General features: G+C 34.1%; 1 protein-coding gene across 6 annotated transcripts in view; it reads right to left on the bottom strand.

The window, feature by feature from the left end:
• Rbp6 (RNA-binding protein 6) overlaps positions 1 to 17,439 on the bottom strand; it is a 1,376,067-nt gene that overhangs the window by 90,952 nt on the left and 1,267,676 nt on the right. For all 6 annotated transcript variants that reach the window (XM_076538305.1, XM_076538303.1, XM_076538302.1 and 3 more), the window contains 2 exons: positions 9,019 to 9,101; positions 6,164 to 6,248 (listed from right to left, as the gene is read on the bottom strand). In XM_076538305.1, coding sequence (XP_076394420.1) covers positions 6,164 to 6,248; positions 9,019 to 9,101 — 168 coding nt within the window. The remainder of the gene's footprint in view (positions 1 to 6,163; positions 6,249 to 9,018; positions 9,102 to 17,439) is intronic.

Genomic DNA, 17,439 nt, shown 5'->3' with positions numbered 1-17,439 from the left:
TTTGTCGTTTCTCTTTCTTTTCATTCGCTTTTTGCATTTGATGCGAACTATTTTTAATTTCATGACTTTTTGTATTATATGGGCTGGATTAAGGTTTTTAAAATATATTTGGAGGACTTTTTGTGCCAATATTTAAATTCAAGGTATGAATTGTAAAATGAAATTCAATTCTTCGAAATGCAATATTGAAATGTTGGGAATTTAAGATGTTCGTTTTTTGACGTTGGAAATTCGAGACGTGAAAACTTTTCAATTTTTTCATTTTTTGATTTTAGGACATTCTTGAATTTTCTGACATTTTGGAATTTTACCAATTTTGGACTTTTGTGAAATTTTGAAATTTTGTAATATGGACTAGTTTAAAAATGGTAACTTTGGCAATTTAGAAATTGAGGATTTTGGAATTTGTAAATTTTTGAACTTTTGAATTCTTGAATTTCTGAATATTTGAGTAGTTGAATCATTCAATAATCGAATTTTTGAATTATTGAGTCCTTGAATCCTTGAATCCTTGAATCTTTGAATCTTTGAACAATCAAGGTTTTGAAATGTTACAATTTTTGGACTTCAGACTGAAATAGTGAAAACGCGATAATTTGCAATGGTAGAAATGTGTGATTTGGGAATTTTTTAATTTTTGAACTTTGGCATTTCTGAATCTGGGACATTGTGCTGAACTTTACCCTTGTTGAAATCCAGATTTTTAGAATTCTGAAACTTTTGTATTGTAACACTTTCATACACTTAAATTTTGGGACTATTACAATTTTTGAATTATAGGACTGAGAATTTCTGGTGTAAAACTTTACAGTTTTGACTTTCGCAGTTTGAACCTTCAGAATTTTGAAATTGTAAATTGTTTCACAACTTTTTCTACAAACTCTTCAACATTAGAAATTAGAAATTTTTAAATTTACAATCTTAAAAAGCTTAAAACTCTGAAATTTTTAAATCTTGAAACTTTAAAATTTTTTTATTTATTCTCTTAAAATGTCTTTGAATTGAATTTCATTTTGTGGCCATAATATCTCAGTCTTTAAATTTTTAGAAGACTGAAAAAATCTTCTTGATAAATCTATCAATATACATTTTCTGCGGCACTCCTTTTCATATTCGTTTCGTACATAATCCAGCCCAATGAAACAAAGATCGATTCGAAAGAGATGGCCGAAGATATTCCACGCCGAAATACCTAGAATATATTCTAAACTAACGGTATTATAGTGACTTCCCAAAAAGCTATAGTTAACTAGTAGTCTCAATGGTAGGAACGTATACATAGTATAGTAATTTGTTAAAAATTATATTCGCTCTAACTAATTCAAACCTAGTTTCACCTAAAAAAGTCTCATTAAGTAACTAAGGTTTGTAACAACACAAATGTTTACCTAATTACCTAGATATGTATATATATATATGTATAAATAGAAATATAGATATGCTCCGATATGTATAATCTGTAGTTCTATTACAAAAACTAGAAGGTTGTAATGCGGCTCTCACAAAATATATCGATATCAATATCAAATACTATATTGCGTTTACCAAATACGTAGATACAAAACAATATATATATAGATATATATAAATAATATATATATGTATATAATCTTTCGTTATCTAGAATGGATCATTATAATAGATACTTTTTTTTTCATCTCCCTTTTCTTCTTTTTAGGTACGCGTTGTATATTCATATAATTACACACGTTATATATATATTTACGTAAATGACATATAGCGTAAATATATACACTCACGCTATATGTATGTATACAAATTCGCGCGTGCATTCATATACATACAGATAGCGCTGTTTGATATCGCGTCTTTTTCTCTTTTCACTAAAATTTTGCTCTCCTCTATCGTACACCGGAGTACGTGGCTGTTACGTTTCGATATTATGAAATTTCATGAAATTCATTGCGAAAAATACTCTGAAAGGCGCGACGAATGAGAAATGCTTATCGCCGACCATTTGCCGCGCGTTCTCGACGCGCTATCCGCCTTCACCATTCACGGATTATTTATGTCTCTCGACATATCATCTCGCGAAAATCAGAAATTCACCTTCTTCTGGGATATAATACACGGCGTGCCGCTACCTGGGAATGTATTCTATCTTTATTCTTCCCCGTGCTCCTCCTTTCTTTTCTCGTTGGGATTCTCTTGCGATCTATGATCTCGACAACGGGCGCCCTCTTCGAACCGAGCAAACGACTCTCAATTTTCCTCTGAACAGCGTACAACGATTTTTGTCATACTATTTTCTTTCCTTCTCTTGTCTTTTTACTTAACATCCCGCAAACGAGTGATACTTTAAAATCTCGAACTGCTACGAGCTTCGCTAATCTACGAATCAATTGACGTGTTGTTACGAACGCGAGTCGTTCCAGGCAGAGATATGTTGTGTTTCGAGATGTGCCGTGATGGGTAGGTACGGAATCAGTGAAGAGTTTAGCACTGACGTGTTTAATGTTAAGATATGTAACTTTATATTTAGGATAATTGAAATTTATAGACTTTTCAAGCTAGCGAATGTAGAAACCTTGTAACTTAAGTACAAGGTTACATTATAATATGTACATATTATAAGTACAAGAATTAGACTTCTGGTAAGTTTGAAGTACTAATTTTCGGATTTTTGAAATTTCTAATTTAGGACTTTAGAAACTGAATAATTGACGAATTTAGGTATTTTAAAATTTCCAAATCTAAATATTAAGAAAATTAGAAATTTGAACTCCGGAAATTTTCAGATTTATGATTTCAAAAATTTAGAATCTAGAAGTCCAGAAATTCAGAAATTCAGAAATCTAGAAATCTAGAAACTTTTGAAATTTATAAGGTTATTAGATTAGAAACTTAATTTAGAAATTCAAAATAATAAAAATATAGAGAAATTTAGAAATTTAAGAACTTCACATTTTCAAACTAGCAATTAAAAAATGAGTGATTTGAAAATATAGAGATTCGAAAGCTTAATATCTGAAAATTCTGAAATTTCTAATTTTTTAATTTTGATATTTAGAAATCTTGATATATTAAATTTCTGAATTTACAAGTTTATATAGAAAATTTAGAAATACATCATATTAAACTTGTCAATATCCAACTTGTATAAATTTAAAAAATCATACAAATTTCAAATTTAATCATTTTCAAATATTTAAATTAAAAAATTCTCAAAGTAAAACATGTTCGAATACTGATTTCTCAAATTTGTAAATTCTCTAACTTCGAAATTTTTAAGTTTAAAAATTTATTCATTACCAAGATCATAAATTTCGAAACATTAAAGTACCAAATTGTTTAATTTGTAAACTTAAAAATTCAGAAATTCAGGATATTGAAACCTTAGAAAAACTGAAATTCCACTTTTCACATTTAAAATTGCTTATCTTCTACATTTAAAAATTCAAGAAATTTGAAAATTCATTTAAAAAATCAGTTCAATTCAACAATTGAAATGCATGGAAATAAAACAGTGATAAAATCTCTAATTCTCAAAAGAAAAAATTTTTCAATTTATTTATTCAAACATTTAAGAATGTAGTTATTATAGAAATTTACAGACTTATAAATGTATAAATATGCAAACAGAAAAATATAAAAATGTTCAATCTACAAAGTTTAAAAGAATCTTGTGACTTTTAAAGAATTCAATAACATACAATTTGCAAGTTTCTAATTTTCCACATTCACGAATGCACATCTTTGCGCAAACTCTCCGCTCACCCAGTTACCCATCACTAACTACACATATCTAAATATCAAGGTGACTACATCTTTTAATTTTATTCTATTTTCGATAACTTCTCCTCCTCTTTTCAGAAATACTAACGTTTATATTTTACAAGGTTTTGATGATTGTAAGTTGCAATCAGAATGTCCTTTTGATTGTCCCTTTGCAAGCATTCACCTATTCTACCGAACACGTTCATCTCTGACAATTTAGAACTGTATCCTAAATACGCAGTGAAATTAATTTACACAGAGGAGGAGTATATTTATGAAAAATATGTTCGATGTATCTCACCGAAACGAGCTCGTTCTGCCTCTACAAATTTGAACACCTTTTTATTGTCCTACTATTTGTCTAGTCAACTATTAAATCACTACCAGTCTTTTGCGATGCGTTTGTTTCGTTGCTATAACACCTACATCTTTGGCTACGAGAAAAATGAGGCCACATAGGTGACTAACCAAGTTCTGCCGAACAGATCTATTACTACTACTACTTTATATCTTTTGTATCCCTTTTTATCTTCTCACTACGATCACAGTTATACTGAACTGAGCTTCTCAAGCAGTTTCGTTAGAATTCGCCTATTCTCACACTCGAATCCCAGAAATATAAAGGAATGATTTTGTCTACAGCTACCGTTATTGCACTTTCGATACGATGTCGAATCGGAAACGAATAGCGAAACAATTTACGCTAATACTTTCTGCAAAACGAAGGCGACGGGTCTTAAGGAATGTTCGACGTGCCGTACAAGGCACGTATTTCGTTGAAACGATGACCTTTGACGATACAAATAGAATTAAATAATATTTACAAATTATGTATCAAAATACTAACCACGAACTGAAATATATCATACAAACGTGTTTATGTTTCCATTTTTAATCAGCGAATCAGATTTCCCTTGCACTTAACGCTGTAAAAAACTTATCGAAAGCGTCTACATTTCCAGATTTGTACCGTTCGTAATTTCTTGGCACACTGAATCGAACACCATGATGATTATTATTAATTTTTTAGGGAAATACACGGCATTTGAGATGGTGATTTGGTTCGGATTTAGTTGCACAGTGTAAAAGTAATATTTTTGTAGAAATTGTATTGCATACATTGATTGAGTAAGTGAGATATTCGAGTAAAATTAAAAAATTGCAAAATTTGAAAATATAGATGTTTGTAAATTTGAGGACTTGGAAATTTGGGAAATTATTAATTTTGGAAAAATATAGGAATTTAAGAAGTTGAGAATGTGGAAATGTAGGAGTTTAAGAATTAAAAAACTGCAGGATTGCATAATTGAAGAATGGAAAAACTGCAAAATTGAAGAATTGAAAAATTTTTGAACTTAGGCATTAGATAATTTAGCGATTTAGGAATATAGTAATATAGGTATCTCAGAATTTCAGAATTTGAAAATTTGAGAATTAGAATGTTTCAAAACTTGAGAATTTGAGGACTTCGAAATTTGGGAATTGACAAATTTGAATAGAGAATTTAAAAGTTCGGAAATTTGAGTTTTCAAATATTCTATCACCTAGGAAACTCAATATCTGTACATCTGAGAATTTCAAGTTTTTAAGATCACCAATCTTGAAAACCTCCGCAAAAACTTATAAATTCTAAAACTCAAAAACTCGAGCAACAATCCAACCAATAAAATTAATAGCAAATGTATCAAAACCCGATAAACATTTTCTCTCTTATTTCCATCAAACTTTCACAAAAGTATCACTCTTCCACCATCCAAAATCCGTCGCAAATCAAATCTCCGTCACCGCGCAACCCTTATCAAACCTAACCAAAAAATCCCTCATCCTCAAATACTTCGTAACCCTACGAACCTAAAACGACTATCCCTGTCGATCCACCAAAACGAGCGCTACACTAAAACGAGACCTCGAGGAAAATGAAAAGAACGCTCTGAACTGTACCCCTCGATACATATAGCAGGCTACTGTGGCCTAGAGAGGGGCGTGAGTATCGTGGGTCATAGACCAATGGTAGGTATCGGATGGTAAACGGCACCCATGTCGAGACCCTGTACTCCCAACAGGTCGCTCATCGAATAAGTGAGAGTGGCGGCTCTAGAAGCTGCTGCTGCTGCGACCGGGTGAGGCCTGTATGAGGCCGCGGCCGCAGCCGCAGCCGCAGCAGCGAGTGCCCTCTTGACATCGTAGACAGCCGCGGTGGTGGCCGCAGCCGCAGCCGCAGGTGCGGTTGCACCTGCGGCATACTGATAGGTAGCGGCCGCGTTCGGTGCGGCGGTAGCGACGATCGGGGCGAGCAAGTGGTGGTGGGATGTGCCGGCGGTGGCTGCTGCAGCTGCATGTGCAGCAGCGGCAGCGGCCGTCGGCAGGGGATACGGCGCGTAACGATAGGTGGTGGGAGTGGGTGTTGCGACCATCACCAACTCACCGTATGCGCCTCTGTTGGCCGCTCGCGTCTTCGCCAGGTTCGTCGGGAGCATCACCTCCTTCGGCTGTGCTTTCTTGCACTCGACCTTGAAATTTAATAGACATCGATCAGTCAATCTTCCGAGACAGGTTATTGATGTGATTGATGTTGAAGATGGATCTGGTATCGATATGTGTGGATGTATCAAAATGAATCGGTCGAAGACTTTACTGTAGGCAATCCTCAACTTGGCGTGTAGGTGTCAAATGATGCAGGTGTCGAGGGACTCGGACGTCATTGCACGCGATCCGAATTGGCACCAGTTATGGCTAATACCGGCGGTGTGGGTATTCTGGGTCCTTGCGACTCCTATGGGATAGGCGCACATAAGGGGTGGAATACGTCATAATAGGTCTCCTTGTCGATGCCAGTTGCATCGTGAGGTTTTAGTGAGTAGGAAGCTCATATACTCCCATGTCCTACCCACAAGATATGCTTGTGCAAAGTTTCTCCACGTTAAAGGAAAAAAGGTCACACGTGATACTGCTCCAATTGGTCAAACTAGAGAATCACTAAACTCACACGTATTTTCGACCGTAGAGAGCGTCTACATTATGCCAATAATAATTGGCGCCAGTAGCCTTACCAATAGATAGTCGAATTTTTGCGTCCCTTGCTTTGCCTGTGCCAGATATGTCATTGGTAAAAGAAAATGATTTCTTTCCTCCCTCGCCTTCTTTGTCAACAATAGACAGAAAAAGCAAGTAACTAAAAAATTCGTGTACTTTGCAAGGGTATTGGCAGCTGTTACTGGTATAATGTAGACGCTCCAGTAGGTACAATTCGCTTGAGGGGTTCAATTAACATAAAGAACAAGGACAATTAGGAAACCTCTCAAGAGTGAATGAAAAACCGCGAATTGTATGATACAGTTGTTGTTATTATTATTACTATTATTATTATTATTTGTCTCACGTCGGTACATCACGCTGGAAATGTTCAGGGTGTAGCAACTGAGTTATTATGGCCATTTGGCTACGCGCCAAATTGAGGGTTGTCGACAGTACATGTGAGAATGTATTGATATCGATCGAAAATATTGATACTTATTTAACAACTACCCGAAGATATTGATTCTGGTGTGATACCTATAGAAAATGTTGTTACTTGTTTGGTACAGAAAATATGGGGTAGTGATGTGACTGTGATACGTATTAGTTGTGACGCTAATCAACAGAGTCGATATTTTAAGATATTTGGGTATGGGAGTCCATCGATAAGTACTTGATATCTAAAGGTTTTGTACCGACCAAGAATATCGATATCTGTTCGATATCTACTGAAAGATCGACATTTGTTTACTTATTCGAGAATATCAATACAGGTTTAATACCGATTGAAAATATCGATACTTATTTGATACTTACAGAAGGTATGGTTAATAATGCGACTGATAATATCGATTTTGAAATTCGATCTAATATCGATACATTTTAAATGCAGAGGTATCAAAAAGAATACTTGAAGACATACATATCTGTACAAGATCGTATTAATACCAATTTGATACGTATTCAAAGATATGGATTAAAAATATCGATACCAGTTCGATACGACCAAAGATCGACATCTGCTTGATACCTACATATTAATATTTATTTAATACCAGCAGGTTGAAACGAGGAGTAATAAATAATGAACTAACGATGCGTTCGTTAAACATATCGATTTAGGTTAGAATATAATTCACAAATTAAAACTCACAAATTATGATTCAAATATTATTTATTGCCAATAGTAATAATATAACAGCTATGAAAACTATATGTAGATACATACGATATTATGAACGGCAATAAATAACACACAGATAATAATTTATGCATTGTAATTTCATCCTACTGGTATGTAACATGTATCGATATTTTGTTAGAATAAAGCTGACGAGTATAGAATTACACTAGCAATAATGAGTACACTGAAAGCAAGAAATATTTTCAATAATTTCGTTTGTTACAAAATTTACAATTAATTTATATTTTCCAAAATACAAAGTCTGCAATTTATATGTAGCAAAATTCAAAATATGCAATACATTTATGTTTAACGAAACACAAAAATTTCATAGTATATTTTATGCAGCTTAACAAGAGACCACAATAAGAATAATTACTGGTTTTTATTTCTGAAACTTGAAAGTAACTATTGTAATAAAAATGAAGTTGCATCAATTTCATTATTTCGTTCGCACAAATTTTAGTGTTCTATTTATTTGAAATTCTTATTCCTGTTACTATTGCATGTCAAAATGCTTTGTTGTAGAGTAATAATCTAACGACGGCTAATCAGTATAAATTCAGTCAAATATCATTATAGAGGGGTAGTTTTGTGCCGGCAAGTGGCTAACGTTGGAGGAAAGCTTCAATGAGTTATTGACAGAATCGCGATGGTCTAGGCGATGGATTTATGGGTAACTAGAAGTGGTATCCGGTAAATCCTTGATCGAGGAGGAATTTCAGTGGGGGTAGACGACAAACAGAACTGTCTATTACCGTAGGAGCCGTGTGATCTCCACCATGACGGACTTTCCAGTACCCGCTTGTCGTCTTCCACCGTATGATCTATGGACTGGTCTAGGCTAGATGTGATCATGCGTGGGTGTACGTGTGTTCCACGTGCGTACGTGTCAAATGCAAATAACCACGGCAGCCCTTCTCAATTATACGGAAAATTAATTCCGCTCGACGCCGTATCCGCAGACGGAAAGCGGAAGGCAAATACCGTTTGATACCACCTCTGTGGGTTAGTGGTGGAGAGAGAGAGAGAGTACTCCCTTCATTCGACAAACAGGCTTTGTTGGCTGACTGGTGACTCACCATTTTATTGTTGATTTCATGGAAATGAATCTCGCAGACTTTGTCGACCACGTCCTCGCTTTGAAACGTGACGAAGCCGAAGCCTGGAACAGAAAGAATAGATGTTCCTTAATAACCGATACTTGTGGTTACAATGTTCGTTTATTGGCAAATACTAAATATTAAACTTGTACAAGAATGTTGCAATCGAGTCATAATATCAAATTTTTTATAAAATTTTATATCTCGTTTAAACCTTGTACAATTTCATTTTATGCGGATTTCAAATGAAACGTCTTCAAATAACATTTGAGTTAATTAAGGTTTTTATTTGAGTTAAAGTACTTATTTGAAATAATAAAGTTGACACGAGAAGTTGCTACTACTTGTTATTACTTGTTATTTTATTTTAATACATTTATTACAAACTTATTGTAATATATTTATTGGAGTTTGGATAAAATTATAATATTTCCAGAAATTATTATTGACTCAAATTATAATTGTTATAATTGTATTTTGTGTTAAAATTACATTGTGTGTTGTAGTAATCCTCATTGCGTAATTTTTAATTAAATTGAAGATCCTAAAATAAAAGTTTTGGTTAAAAAATGGATACCCTATTTAAAATTTATTAGGAAAGGTGCGAATTGTTGAAACTTTTTATAAAAACATGAACCAATCAGCCAATTTTTGTTATTGTTCGATAACTCTAGCGATAGCTTCAAGAAAAAATATTGTTCCTTGATTTCAGATAACTGGGTCGTGAGATATCATGTACACCGTTTGAGTATCTAATCTTTTTAACACTACGATCTCAAGAGGGTTTACTCAGAATTTAACAAATAATGTTGAAAAATTATTTTTCACATTTTTAATATATGTATTAATAAATTCCGAAAATATTTATTTTATTTTTCATAGTTTAAAAAAAAAAAACTAATTTTATTTTTTCAATAAGGTAATAGTGACAATGTAATTTCTTTCAAAATATTTCCTAACGATGTTGATGCTTGTAAGTATTTAAAAAAATGCTGTATTAAAAACTTGCATAATTTACACTTAAAAATTCTATAAATTTCACAAGCTTCTGTATTAATCCATATGATATCGTGTCCCACATATGACGCACCTAATTGTTGAAATATGACAAATCTCATTCATATTTTCGCCACATTCGAATTTCAAGTTTAATTTTAAATACAACCTCTCCTTGAATGATCACCATATCCAAAATAAATTTAACATTTGAACATTCTTTGTCTTACTTACTTAGTAGTACAAAAATAATTAAATCGCTCTGTCTGTCACACTTGTCGAAAAATGATAGGTTAAGTAAATATTTCATGTCCAACCTTTATTTACTAACTTTTATTTAATTATTCATGTAGAACCTTTTATCAAACTTTCTTGTTGTATAATTTGTTAGATGCGTTAGACGGAACCAGCTACTTTCGACAACACTGTTCTTGGCGCGTAGAGGGTTGATCCAGGTTTGAGGGACGCACCATCTAACCTCATCTTGAACAGACCAAATGTGACTTACGACATTTGAGGAGACTATTCGAAACATTTGTCGGCTGTCATTGTACTTTCTTTGTTTTCAATTGTGATTGATCATACGAAGCAATAGTTCGTACCATTGAAAATACGTGTAAGTCTAGGTACCAGACTAGATATCCATTTTTCTAACCTGACCAATTGTGGCCATAATCCTTCTAGTCAGAAATCTGGATTAGCTCCTTACGCGTCAGAAGCAGGGTTGTCTTATCCACTTCTACAATATTAAAACGAATAAGGAAAGTTAAACCGTTATCTTTTATATCTAACGACAATTGACTATGCAAACTACAATTGAACTTAAACATCAAACTAAAACGTACTAAAAATTCAAGTAAAATTTATCACACTCTAACTGTCTGTGGTTCTCGCTCGCCAAAATATGACGAGGGGGTTAAACATGTCGTGCGATCTCGCTGAACGGCACTTTATTCGCCATAATTCGTCGGCGTTCAAGAACGTCCGAGTTAACGTAACTTCCACGCGTTCACCGCCGCGAAGATAACTATCCCGACGGATCTTCCATTAATTCAGCAGAGTCGGACGAGTTTCGTTTCCTTGCCAACCCTTCCCGGCAAGTCCCGTTCCACTCGAACGCGGTCTAAGCATTTCTGCTCGAAATTTATTTCGCTGGAGGACGAAGAACAAGAGAAAAGAGAAGGACGCCAGAGACGATGAGCCGGCGAAGAGTCATAACTTAATCAAGCATCAAGGGTTATTAAAAACTTTGCATTGGTCTCCAGGTGTTTTAATCTCGCCCCCTTGGTCCCGCCGTCGCTTCAGCCACCACGATCTTTCCTCTCTTTCTCTTTCTATCGCGAGGCATAGTAATTCGAGTTATCCGGCAGCCGAGCGAGTTATACGAATCCAGCGCGCGATGTCGCTTAAGATAACCAGCAGGAGTTAGAGCTTCCGTGCTGAAGAAGTCGGCGAGCCAGCGAAACTACGTCGGGTGACTCGTAATTAAACACAGCCGATGGATACCGGAGCTGAATGCGAGCCGACAGCTCGCGATTCTTCGAGCGTTTTCCTTCTCTCTTAAATTTTACACCGGAAATGGATAGGGCTCGGGCTGAATTAAATTACGCCGGGACGAGCCGCGCACGACGACACGGCCGTCCAACAGTTTGTTCGTGTAATTAACGCCGATCGATCTTAATTTACGCCCTTATTTATTTACGACGGTTCATAGGCAAGATCAAAGTTTGCGCGGCATCCGACACCGGGCGGTAATGCCGATGCGTGGGATTATTTGTACTATCTGAGCGAGGTGAAGTTGTTGTGGAAATAATTACCGGGAAAGTAAATTGAGAAAATTATGGCGTATTTAAGTGAGGGTTGCGGGATGAAATGATAGGGTATTTTACGTAAGGTAATTAGGAAATTGTAGGGGAAGCAGTTATTCTACTTTAATGTAATGGAGGGGATATTTTATGTAATACTTGTAACGGTAAATATTGAGTGTTAAAAGTGGGGGAAGGGAAATTTTGGATTTATTAGGAATGGATTTGAGTATTTGGATAATACTTGATAAGCACAATATTTATACAGTATGCTTATTGAGTTACTTATATTACAATTTATCATAACATACATAACAAATTTTTTTATTACTACTAATAGCGCTATCATAGTTAAAACTGTTAAAATTAATAATTATTTCAATTGTACCTCTTTTCAACAAACCCATTAAAAAAAAAGAATAATTATACTTTTCTATTACATCTCTTGAAAACGGTTAATAAAACGAAGACAGGCAAAATATATTTCGTTTTACAGTACAATAAAGTTTATAAATCTTAAATATTCGTATACAGTTTCCTATTAATTCAAGTTACATTCTCCTAAAATTGTGACACTTTATTATTCATTTTACTTTCATGTACTTTATTCGCACTTATAAATTTAACATTTCACACCCACCATAAAATACGTATTACCTTACAAATTATGTAAGATTAAGTGACTCGTAACTTGAACAGAATATGGCAATAATACAGCACTGCAATATAAATTTGATGTACGGTGTAAAATTGATCAAACCAAGAAGAAATTTGCAATCTATGCCTTGATTAAACTACACGCTCTTTCTGTATTATCCAACACTATATTAAAACTTATTCATCAGGTTCATATTTTCAAATAGTTTTAATTAGAACATTAAATAAATAGTCTGTACATGTTTTAAAATATTATAAAGTAATTGATGTAAGGATTATTTTGTATAATAAATAGATAGTGTACATTGACAATTTTTTTTAAGATTTCTTGGAAGACAAATATCATAGTGGGTACATTATACTAAATCAAAACAAAATTTTATATATTGATTAAGCAACATTGCACCTACTAACTAAATACTATACCTACTAAATAAATAGATAAATATTCATATTCATATATGCTAACCTAACTCTTCATATGCTAATTTGAAATACTCATTAAAAAGGCTTAAAAAAAGAGTATTAAGAATATTATGTATCTACACACCAAATACTTGGAAAATCTGAATGATATTAAAATAAGCTACAATTACAATACACTTAAATTATCCTCCTCTCAACCTATTAATTTCATATCACATTTTTAAGAGATCGTATACGACGAAGATTGAAGAATAAAAGATCTTTAAAATTGCCGATTTAAGATTAATCGAGTCCTTAAAAGAACCGCGATAACAATAAAACGGCAAATAGCCCTTCAGAGTCGATTACCCACAACTGTACTTTGCTTTCATCAATCTCCTTTTTTTCAATTGAATTTTTCTTCCATGGAATTTTTCTTATCCAGCATCCTTCGCCCTCTACAGACACCTTTGTCCACAACTTACACTGTCTACCAGTCTCCCCCAACCGTCAAGCTGCTCCGGCATGAAAAGCACCAGTGATTAAGTTATAAACTTGGCAAGACGTTCGTTTGAGCGAAGAAGGGGCATACTTCATTTATGTAATTTATAGTACTCTGCCAGTCGGCTAACTCCACGGAGCCTGAGCACTCTCTCAACACAAAGGCTTCGTCCTGACACCGGTAACATTTAACTACTTCCTGTTCGTGTCTGACGAACGTGCACACTGCGCTCGGACATGAGGACCCAACAGAGACGATCATTCAACCTTGCTAATATTATTCGGCTTTTATAGCGTGCTTTAAGATTAAACATGTCTTTTACTTTTATGGTCACTTAGAGTAAATAAGACACGAATTTAACTTTGAATGAAGGAGCGACGGAAAGGATAAATATAATACAACATAATGTGAAATACCATACATTGAGGTTTACATAAAATTAGCGCCGGAAAGAAAAATAGAATGTAACATAATATAAAATATGATGTATTTAAGTTTAGATGTAATCAGCGTTGAAGAGAAAAAATAGAATGTAACATAATGTGAAATACGATACATTCAAATTTACATGAAATTAGCACCGAAAAGAAAAAATAATATACAATAGAATATAAAATATGATGTATTAAAGTTTAGATAAAATCAGCGTTGAAGAGAAAAGACAGTATATAACATAATATAAAACATGGTACATTAAAGTTTAAATTAATATAATAAAGAAGAGAAGAAATACAATGTAATACAATGTAAAATATGATATATTCAAATTTAAGTAAAAATAGTAACGAAATAAAAGAAAAGAATGTAATATAAAATATAATACATAAAATATACATGTTGTGTGTCAATAAATATACAACAATTAAAAATTAAAATCTAACCTACAAATCTAACCTAATTTTTGACCACTTAACTGCGGAATTTAGTTTTGAATGTTCCTTAGGAAGTGTGTAATTAAATTCGTATATTTCTAAGTCTTGAGACTTTGCAATTTTGAAAATTCGATGATTTCATAATTACAAAGTACTGAAATTTAAAATTTCTATATTTCAAAATTGTCAAATTAAAAAATTTTCAAATTAGCAAATTATTAATTTAAAATATATCTCTTAGATTATAAACTACTATACCTTAAAATTAGTAAATTTGCATATTTCTAAATTCCCAAATTTTAAATGATTCAAACTAGTATATTTCCACATCTCTAAATTTACAAATTAGTAAAATTTTCGCATTTCTATATTTCCAAATTTCTGAATCGTAAAATAGCATAATTTCCACATCTCTAAGTTTCCGAATTTGCAAATGGTCAAATTAGTAATTGTCCACAGCTTTAAATCTCTAAATTCTCAAATCTTCAAATTAATAATTGTCCACAGCTCTAAATTTCTAAATTGCCGAATTTTCAAATTATTAAATACCAATATCTCTAAATTCCCAAACTTCTAAATTTCTCAATTAGTAAATATCCCTAAATATCTCTTTTCCAAATATCAAAATTAGTAAAATTTTTAATTAGCAAATTTCCAAATCACTAAATTCATTCATAGCACCTACCAATATTTCTAGAACGTTCCCGACTAACAGCAATTCATCAATTCTGAGGATATTCCAAACTCATCCTCCTTCAAGAGGTACTAAAAAATTACGACTCACTATTCCCACCGTTCATTCACTTTTCGCACGTGGAATAAAGTCTTCGGTCAGGGCGGTATGCAGCCTACAATGTATGCGAAATATCGCATGAATTTATAATAGAACCAACACTGTGTAAAATAGCAGCACGGCGCGTGAAATGAAATTACATTGTCCTATAAATTCCATTCGTGCTAGAAAGTTCGACGGGAACGTTCGTTGGAACGCGAGAACATTTTCGAAAACATCCACTACGGGGTGTCCTTTCGTGAAAGCAGTAGCGGTTCTAGGAATTTTGTCACCCTGGGTAATAAATAAATTTCAAGTTATGAAATTTTCAAAATTTCTAATTTCCAAATCTCCTAATTGACAAGTGTTCAAACTCTCAAAATCAATAACTCTCAAGTCTCCAAATTCATAAGTTACCAAAATCCCTAATTCCCAAGTTCTGAAACATTCCTAATTCTGAAACTCCGAAGTTCAAAAATCCCCGAATTCTCATATTACTGAATTACCAAATTTCTATATTTCCAAATTCCCAAATTTTCAAATGCCCAAATTCCCAAAATCCCTAATTCTCGAGTCCCCAAATCACAGTTATCAAAATCCCTTATCTCCGAATTCTCAAAAATCCCTTACTCCTTATTCTCAAATTCAAAAACCTCCAAACTCTCAAATCCTCCAATTCCTACATTCCCAAATTCCCATATTCCCATATTCCCAAATTTTCACATCCCTAAACTCTTAATTTACAAATCTCAAAATTCCCAAAATTCCCAAACTTCCACATATTGAAATTAAACATAAACAATATCTTTCGTATAAACACTATCTTATAAATAATATATTTTGTACTTCTTTTTATTACTAATAACATTTGAATTTTGTATATTGTACCACCCTTAAAAACATATCACCCCTTGGAAATGCACCGTCGGTGTAGCCGACCCTGAGCAGCAACAGCGCCCTGCATTTTCGACTGAAATATGGTAATACGATGCTCGTAATGAGACATAACGTCTCGTTTTACGCGTTACGAAATATTATTATCCGTATCCAGGAATATCGACAAGCGTTTATTTTTATCATTGGTCCACGTGTCACTCGAAGCAGTCGTCCAAGGATGTTTTTAAGACTTTGGAGGGTGGCGAGGTCAGTGCGGTCAGCGATCTCCGAGCGGTCCACTAAATTTTGAAAGAAAAACTGATGCTGGAGTCGGAATTTTCATAAGAGGATTTATTTCCGTGGTCTGACCCTGGGGTCTCACAAGCCCTATTCTCGCATCGAGGAGGTAACTGCTCTCCAATCGCCTCCACGAAGGGTTCTGCGACGCGAGGCGGAGGGAAAAAAGTGCGTGCTCAGCTGTCTGACCCCTCGTTGGACGCCAGATGCGCTCATTTCAATAAAAAACACACCCCGAAATATCCTTTGCTCCTTCCCTTATCTTCTTACCTCACGAAACCACCTTAAATGACCCATAAATGGCCCCGTCGCCGCGAAATTACTGTAGAGTTTTGCCTGTTATCTGACTATTTTACGTTACCGTTTCCTTTCCCACTCGTAAAATTATGGCTGGCTTTATCAAGTTGGGATGTCGAATGGAGATATATTATGGCTAGCGACTACTTCCGGAAATTTAGATGCTCTTTCAGGCGTTTAACCTTGCGGTAGGGTGGAGGATATATGTTGTGGACATATTTTTTAGCGTTTTAGAGACATATTGGTTTATGATATTTTACTGTTTTGGTGTTTATAAAGGATTTGATAACATTCGATGTAAACTGGTGTTGTAATGTTCAAATCAATAGGTCACCTCGAGGTATTTTGATGAATCTGACTTGTGACACATAAACTCGAATGTGATCATACTAGAACAATTTTAATAAGGTTCAATTTGATGTTTAAATTATGGATACCCAATCAGAGAATTATTTCTTGTTATCCAGAAATGATGCCTGAAACCTTATTTAAAGAGAAACTTCAGAATTGTCTCAACTACATTCCTCTTCCAGTTATACTAGTTACGAGACGTCCTATATATTAATTTCTGTTATATCATCTGCTTATTTATGTTTCAATTTTTTATTTCAAAGTGAGTGTACAATAGGACTTAATCGCGTAATCTGTATTTTTCCACGAGTCTGAATAGCAGCAAACGGCACTTGAAAATCAGGTTCGACTCAACGATCCGGATAAATCGTTTTCGAACAAATCCACGCGAAAATGTTGTTCATCGTCGTTTGGGTCAAGGTGCAGTCTCGTAACAGCCAGTCGGGTCCCGCGACAAAGTTGGACAAGTATTAGCGACTTTCTAGGGTTAAATTTCCTTGACGAGAGGAAAAATGGAGCTTGATGGCTCCAAGTGGCAGGCGTTGACGGAAGAGAGCAATTCTTCCCTGT

This window comes from Megachile rotundata, chromosome 12, assembly GCF_050947335.1.
Source record: "Megachile rotundata isolate GNS110a chromosome 12, iyMegRotu1, whole genome shotgun sequence".
Classification (NCBI taxonomy): domain Eukaryota; kingdom Metazoa; phylum Arthropoda; class Insecta; order Hymenoptera; family Megachilidae; genus Megachile; species Megachile rotundata.
Note: the sequence above shows the minus strand (reverse complement) of the source record. Positions and strands in the feature narration are given on the sequence as shown.